The sequence below is a fragment of the Anomaloglossus baeobatrachus genome, unplaced genomic scaffold, assembly GCF_048569485.1.
Source record: "Anomaloglossus baeobatrachus isolate aAnoBae1 unplaced genomic scaffold, aAnoBae1.hap1 Scaffold_5432, whole genome shotgun sequence".
Taxonomy (NCBI): Eukaryota; Metazoa; Chordata; class Amphibia; order Anura; family Aromobatidae; genus Anomaloglossus; species Anomaloglossus baeobatrachus.
Genome location: NW_027444811.1, coordinates 1 through 8,435, shown reverse-complemented (window position 1 = coordinate 8,435; position 8,435 = coordinate 1). Strand labels below are relative to the sequence as shown.

The 8,435-nt window shown below is 44.1% G+C and overlaps 1 protein-coding gene across 1 annotated transcript; it reads right to left on the bottom strand.

Moving 5' to 3' along the window:
* Positions 1–4,017: 4,017 nt before the first annotated feature.
* Positions 4,018–8,160, bottom strand: LOC142283630 (von Willebrand factor-like). The gene is made up of 3 exons (XM_075333134.1): positions 7,795–8,160; positions 6,267–6,556; positions 4,018–4,513 (listed from the first exon to the last, which is right to left on the bottom strand). Exons 1-3 carry the CDS (start codon positions 7,957–7,959, stop codon positions 4,504–4,506), a joined length of 465 nt encoding a protein of 154 aa, XP_075189249.1. The 5' UTR covers positions 7,960–8,160; the 3' UTR covers positions 4,018–4,503.
* Positions 8,161–8,435: the final 275 nt, after the last annotated feature.

The window sequence follows — 8,435 nt, the reverse complement described above, 5'->3', positions numbered from 1 at the left end:
ACTAAGGAAGAGTTCCTGAGCACATCCAGGCACCCAAGTTTTACAAGCAGCTTCAAACAAGAATCTCAGACTTTGAGGCTCCTGTTCAAGAGCTACAATATTAGGGAGCACTTCACTCCCACATATTTTGCAGTTATACTTCCAGCTTCATGAAGGCGAGATGCACGTCAGACATATTTTCTATTAATAGTGTGCCATGCGAATTAGTTCAAAATGAATAACTTTCTGAAGGAAGCCTACAGACCTATCATGTTTCATAACTTTGGATAGATCAAATCATAACTAGAAAGATGATGGTCGTATCGCCCGAATGGGACACTCAGAGACGGAGATTTGCGGAAAACTGAGAATTCATAACTTTCTGGCAGCTAAAGATGCATCCCTTGTCCAGTCCTGTCTTCAGTCACAAGGTGGGAAGGTACATGGGAGGTACATAGGTTCTTAAAAATGGGAGCAGACATTTTGTCTGTGTCTTTTATCTTGGAGGTTGCGTCGAGTCACATGTGGGGAAAGTGCCAAGGAAACCAGTGGCTCCACAGCATCCCCTTGTGGCGAACCAGCACCAGGCCTAGTTGTAAAGGAACAAGGTAGTGGATCCATGTGTGTATCTGTTTACAACCATAACTTATCTGTAACTGTACTTCTGACATAATATCTGTAAACCTCCTCTTGTATATAGTGTATTATCTAGAGTGCCCTTAAGGCGATTAAATATACAGTATAATGTAATCCTGGGTTGTTCTTTTACATCGATTCCCAAATTCCATGTGCGTGCACTCGGTTTAACATTACACACTACCTGGGCTGGTTTCTGGCCTGAAATAGTCCTGTTAACGAACCAGGCCTATATCTAATGAGGAACTGGGGGCAGACTACTGTACTGGACCAGCAGAATCCTGTTCTACTGTGAGAAAAATGATGAGGAATATGACATTTATACATGTCAATCAGCTGTCACTGTTCATTTACACCCCTCTGCCCTGCAGCAAGAATCCAACACCAAAAACTTGGAGCCAAATGGCAAGGTGACAAAATCCAATCAAGAATAAAGAAGAGTTCCTGAGTATATATAGGCAGCTCTTCTGGCAGCTGGTTGGGGTTGTGAGAAAAATGGGTGCCATGGCGGAGTTTGCGCAGTCTACTCTGTCTCCCTCCCCGTGCCTCCCTGTACCCGCAGAGACATGAGATGTCAGTGGGGCGTGGAATGTCGCATGTTGGCGAAAGTTACAAGGTCGTATTGCATGGCTTTGACATATTAGAGATGTCAGGGTGGGGCTGTGAGGTGCGGTTTCATCAGAGATTGACGGGTTCTCGACCGAACGGAGGAATCTTGAGTGACTCCCCAATTTCTAGGTCTTGTTACAGCTGGTCTGGAGCATTAAAGGATCAAAAAAGTGAAAATACCTTCCCAATCCCTTTCATTTCCCAGTATTGCAGCCCATGTCCCACGTTGGTCTTTTGGCTTACTCTTCTGGCGGGTGATGTCATGTCACCGCTGCAACCAGTCAGAAGTCACTGATTGGCTGCAGCAGTACCCATGTCATCTTCCACCAGAAAAAGCAAAGAAATCATCTCTTTAGTCAAAACCTGCAAAGGTTTCATTAGATATTCATATACGGTACCAAAGTCAATAGATTCAGAAGCTACCAAAAAAAAATTCTAGAACAAAAGTGAAAGATTTCCAGACCGCTAATTTGTCATTGGACCTCCCCTGCATGGAAAGAGGCTCTTTACGCACAAACTGTGTGAGAAATAATTGCAGCCTTGGGGCTACCTCGTTCATCCAGCAAGTAAATTAACTTTTTAATTGTTTTTGCCCATCCACCTTAGACCTTCAACATGGCAGTGTCGGTGGTGATAAACGATTCATTCTTCCAAAATAAACAGGGATTATTCTGACCGGCCGTAATATAAACAATGAACCATCGGAGCACAAATGAGATATTTGTCAATACAAATCCAATTATGTCCCCAATTATATAGCAAATCGAGAACAATTTCATTTTTTTTTTCTTACGGTACAATTTTGGGCCATCAGGTCTTCGTCTGCAGAGAGAGCAAAGCCTTTAATGGCCCCATGTCTTACAAATATTCTTATCACTCTTTACTGGATACCGTATGTCTTTAATACTAAGGGATAGCAGGGAACCAGGACTCCGAAGCTGACTCTCAATCTAGGGGCCCTATACTTTCACTATCCTCAGAAATACCCCTAATGGTGGGAATGCCTGAGTCTCCTTCCTGTCCCTACTCCAGACCAGTCCTCATCTTATTCCCTCTTCCACTCCTGCCAGGGAGGGATGGGACAGGAGTGTATTGAAAACCGCAGAAAAAGACTGACCGGGGAAACCAAGCTCTGTTACTCCGCACGCACATATACAGGCATAAGACAAGAGATTAGGATGAAAACAAGAGCAGGAAGGAAAGAACAAACAACAGGGGTTAACTCCATAACCAATCCAAACAAAAGCAAAACTTTCACTAGAAAAGTCTCGGCCACCAAAGCTCATAGACCAACACAGGATTTCCTATAGCTGGCAGGGGTAGAAGATTTCATCCAGCATAAATAGGAGGGGAGCAGATGTGATAAACTTCCCCACCACATATGATCACAGGAGCCTAACAAGCAAACTATCATGGTGGCATTGGGTGCTGTTTAGATTGCAGTTTCTGACACTCCGACCAATGGTCTCTGGGTGTCTTGGATCAACACAAGCAGATTTGGGTGTCAACCTGCTTTATGCTGATTCATAACCAGGCTAGCAGGAGTTAATCTCTGCCAGTCTGCGTGCTCCTTTTATCACATGTTGTGAGGAGGCCTATCACATCTGTTCCCCTCCTATTTATACTGGTTGAATCCTTCCACCCATGCCAGCTATAGTTTGTCGAGGTGTGGTGTTCCAGACTTTCTGAAGATAGTTCTTCTTTTTGCTTGGTTTTGTTGTGGAGTTTACCCCTGTTGTCTTGTTGCTTCTTTCCTGCTCTTGTTCTTTCCTTCTTAATCTCTTATTGTCTTCACCTTTGTGCGTGCGTTCACTGTGTAACAGAGTTTGAAGAGACTCAGACCTCGCCATCGTCAAGAGCATCCCTGTGGTTAGGGATGGCATAGGGGCCTTTAACTTGAGAGACAACTTAGGAGCCACAATTCCCTGCTATCCCACAGAGTTGTTGTGACACCAATATTTTACATAATTGTTTTTTTAGCCTAATTCAATATATATATATATATATATATATATATATATATATATATATAAAAAGAAGTAATAAAGAAAGTCGCTTTACTTTTTGTTACAATGGCCACTTTTGAAGAGATTTTCCTGGGAAGCATTTTGATATTGTGCATGACTTTTCAAGACATTAAGAGGCGTTGGAGAACTTTAGTGTGATGCAGTCCCTACTTACGAATAGTATAGACAGAAGAGTAGTTAGGAAATTTGGGTTCTGGTAACAGGAGAACACGTAGGATAACATGGAGTAAACAGAGGCCTGGTCAGGTCACAATCCGAGGCTCAGAATATCAGGAGCGCACGTAATAGGTTCAGGGAGAAAACAGAGACGTGGTCAGGTAACGGTCCGAGGTCAAAAGGCAGGAGGTCACGACAGGAACAGGGAGAGTGCAGAGAGGAATCAAATAACAATCCGGGGTCAGGAAACAAAGATAAAAACACTAGCATAGACACAAGCCAATATCACAACTGCAGAACCAGAGAATACAACTGGTGACGTTCTGGACGAGCATGCTCAGTAAAGAAACCTGAGCAATTACCAGGAAGGTGGAATAGCTGAGCAATCAGCACCATCATGGAATCCTGCTGAGTTAAACAGGCTGCCAGCTCAGTAATTCAGGAAGGTGCAGCAGAGCATCTCCACAGGCAAGATGCTCTGCACAGAGGAAAATTGTCACTACCAGGTCTAGTCTGAAAGATGCTCTGCTCAGAGGGATCGTGACATTTAGATTTGATGCAAATAAAATTTCCAGACAAAATTCAATCGAAGATGCACAAATTGTACAAATTTATTTTTTGAAAATATTTATTGGTGCATAACAAAAATTCTCAGATATTTTTCATGTTTTGAACAGTTGTTATCAGTTGTAACTTTATCTATAGACACATTTTTTTTATAGTTATATACTGATGAGAATATCTGAGTATTTGTATCCAAAATTTAAAAATTCGACAAAATATTCAAGGATTCAACGTTTGTCGCCTTTTAATATAAAATACAGATGTGAATGTAAACAAATCTATACAGTGAAGTCTTAGCAGCGTCTTACAGACAATGGGACCGATTCATCCTTTGCTTTCTTTTGTGCCCAAATCCTCCAATTTGGCGATATATTGTACGGCTGGATTTCATCTGTTGACTATGGGACATTCACTCTTGAGCAGAACCGCTGAATCAGCATTTTTGGAATAGGATAAAATAATTCTTGTGGTGGAGTCTTATGAAGAGAGATCAGGTTCATTTTGCCTTTGGAAGAAACTTGTATGGAACTCATCACGGCGAACTAAAAACAAAAAAAAAAATACTTTTTTGAATAGTCGTAGAGCAGTAAATTGTGAACTTAAACGATAAATGCATGCATTCTCCTATTATTAAATATACCATTACCATCTTAAGGTGTAATATAAAGTGACATTAAAATACAAAATCTGTACGAGGATCCCTATTGTAGCGCCAGTGACTTACTCACCACCCCGGCTGGGTCACATCCTCCCCTTACTCCCCCAGCCATCCTTGTGTGCTGCTGCCGCCCCTTCCCCTCCCAAGCCCTGTACATACTGCACATGGTTCCCGAGAGTGCACATAAGTCGTGTGCGTGCACACTGGCCCTCCTCTTAAAGAGCCGGAGCACTATTTCCAGGAAATGCCTCTCAGGCTACGGCTGAGAGGCACTGTGCATTTAAGGCATCCTCCCATTAGGGGAGGTGCCTGTGCAACATATTTAGTTAGTCAGTAAACAAGTCTGCTAGTTGTCAGTAGAGATGAGTGAAGCTTAGGCTCGAGGTTCAGGTTTGGAAACAAAGCTCCAAAAAACAAGGTTCTTGTTCGAGATTCGAGCGAGTGACGAGTACGAACCACTCAAATAAGCAGCGCTGTGCTTGGGTATGAGTGATGTACAGTCCTGTGCGAGCCGCATGCAGTGTTTGATTGGCTCACATTTGGGGTAAATTCAGCGTGATCAGATGTAGCATATACACAACCCCCCCAAGAAAATAAACCATGCCCACCCTGCCTCGGAAGTTTTTTGTTAATGGCCCATAAGCAAAACACTTTCAAGTCAGGGTTTATTTTTTCTTTCGGGGGTTTGTGTGTGTACCCTACATCTGATCACACTGATTTTACCACAAATGTGAGCCGATCAAACACTACACACTGCTCGCACAGGGCTGTGCACGACTCATGCACAAGCACAGCGCTGTTCGTTTGAGTGGTTCATACTCAACACTCACTGAAACCTCGAACCAAAACCTTGGCTTTTTGGAGCTCTGTTTCCGAACCCGAACCTCGAGCCTAAGGTTCACTCTTCTCTACTGACAACTAGCAGACTTGTTTACTGACTAACTGAATATGTTGCACAGGCACCTCCCCTATTGGGAGGTTGCCTTAAATACAGTGTCTCTCAGCCATAGCCTGAGAGGCATTTCCTGGAAATAGTGCTTTTTGGAGCTCAGTTTCCGAACCCGAACCTCGAGCCTAAGGTTCGCTCATCTCTACTTGTCAGGTCCCATTAACCCTGTGTCTGCCCCCAGTACCTGCCTTCCCATGCCTATCTGTCCCTGCCAAAGCCCCCATTCCTGTCCCCCCCCCCCCCCCCCCCCCCCCCCCCCCCCCCCCCCCCCCCCCCCCCCCCCCCCCCCCCCCCCCCCCCCCAAGCCCCCATTCCTGTCCATACCCACCTGTTCAGTGTGCCTTAATTATCCCACCTGCACCTGAGTCTGTCTCCTGTCCTGAGGGTCAGCTGCCACAGTCCTGGTCACTCCACTGGGAGTGGTACCTGGCGTCCTCCTCACTACCCACTAAAGGGTAAGCCCAGGTCCCCCGTGGTCCAGCATTATACCTATGTACCTCCCATTGAGATACTAGTGTCTTCTTATGTTGCAGAGCTCAGCAATGCCGCAGGCCTGAACTGTCAATCTTCAGGACTGCACTGCCCCCTTCAGGCAGGAAGCCAGAAGGCTGAGGAGCTGTGTACTCCTGAAGAAAGGAACTTGAGACAACACCTTTAAGTCTTAATTAAAAATTGCTGACAATCTCACCATGGGCTCAAGTGTCTCGCGATCCAGGAGTTGACTGTAAAGGAGATGTCCGCTGACACTTCACCGGTCTTTAGAAGGAGATCATCGTCGGCCTTTCTGTTGAAGTTTCCACAAGGTCCACACAACTTGCCGGACATCTGCTCCTTTGGAGTGATTTGTATTTCACCAGTCTTGTTAATTATCACAATTATCTGGTTGAGCAGCTCTACGGATGTTCCAGTCTGGGATTTCTGGATCTTCATAGTACCATTTCCAAGATCTCTTGGGGCTTGAAGCTCCCAACCATTCAACTACAAGAAAAAAATGGAGAAAATCAAGAAACATTTTCCAAAAAAATTAAATTCCCTTACGCCACCCAACATCCAATTTTTAGAGTAGATGTAACAATTTTTTCAAAATTTGCACTTAAAAAAAAGTTTTTGTCCCCTGTAGGATTCATAAACTTCTGGGCTGAGAGGAGGAACTGTGGTTTGTGCCACCGTGGTGCCTCTCTCTGATATTCCTCCTGCCCATTGCTCTGTTATAGGGTAACTACAGTTCATGTGATTGGACAGGATTCTGTCAAAATCAGAAATTATCCATCTGGCGCATGCGCAGAACATATACTATTCACGGGGCTGTGCAGGGAACAAGGAGAAGAGATAGAACTGTGCCACCATGGTGCCACTCTCCGATATTCTTCCAGCCCATCACTCTGTTATATGACGACTACAGTTCATGTGATATGACAGGATTCTGTCAAAATCAGAAATTATCTGTTCGGCGCATGTGCAGAACATATATTTTGCATGGGGCTGTGCAGGGAACAAGGAGGAGAGAGAGAACTGTGTGGATGAACTGTGCCACCGTGGTGCCACTCTCTGATATTTCTCCTGCCCATCGCTCTGTTATATGACCACTACAGTTCATGTGATTGGACAGGATTCTACCAATATCAGAAATTATCCATCCGGCGCATGCGCAGAACATAAAATATGCATAGGGCTGTGCAGAGAACAAGGAAAAGAGGAAGAACTGTGTGGAAGAACTGTGCCACTGTGGTGCCACTCTTCGATATTCCTCCTGTCCAGCACTCTGTCATATGACAGCTACAGTTCATGTGATTACACTGGATTCTGTCAAAACCAGAAATTATCTATTCGGCGCATGTGCAGAACATATACTATGCATGGGGCTGTGCAGGGAACAATGAGAAGAGAGAGAAATGTGTGGATGAACTGTGCCACCGTGGTGCCACACTCCGATATTCCTCCAGTTCCTATGATTACACTGGATTCTGTCAAAACCAGAAATTATCGATTCGGCGCATGCACAGAACATATAATATGCATGGGGCTGTGCAATGAACAAGGAGGAGAGAGAAAACTGTGTGGGAGCATTCAACATTACCACCAGCAAAGAATTTTATAGGCAAATCTTTTGATGCCCCTTTAACTATATCATGAAAGCTGTTCAGATACAAGTCTTAATTAAAGGAAAATTTGCCCAAAAAAATGTAGACTCTCAACATTCAGAAGACGAATCTCACCCAGATGTCCTGCTCCACGGTCACAGATATGAGACCTTGGGATGTAAAGATTTGCAGAGCTCTTCCCTTTTTGGAACTGCTGCACTTTTTAACTTCAGCCACCACCATGAAATGGTCTTTTTCGTCTTTGCTGCAAGACGATGACATCACGTATGATCCATCCATTGGGAACTGTCCAGAGATGCCATCAAAAGTAATGAATTTGCCATCGGCTTTTAGTGTACATTGGGATCCGAGCTGCTGACAGCTGCGCACGCCCTCTCTCGGCTGGCAGAAGGATGCTGCGCAGGTAGATGAAGCACAGGACAGCACTCCTGACCGGCAGGAGCAGGACGTCCCACAATCTTCTGTAACCACAGAGTCACCGTTCTGAAACATAAAGATAATTCTTAGTGTGACGATCAGAGATATTTCATATATTTACAAAAACTTAAAATTTACAGAAGCAAATGTGATCATTAACCCTATAATCCAAAAATGCAACAATTTTATAAATTAGACAGTATGATAGAGCTGCAGACTATTGTCTATGCCTGAATGAAAGTGCACTCCATGTGGTGAAGCATGGTACTGCAAGGAAAAATTGTACTCAATACTGCACTCTTCATCTAATATACAAAGGTGAGTGAGTGTGTGTGTAT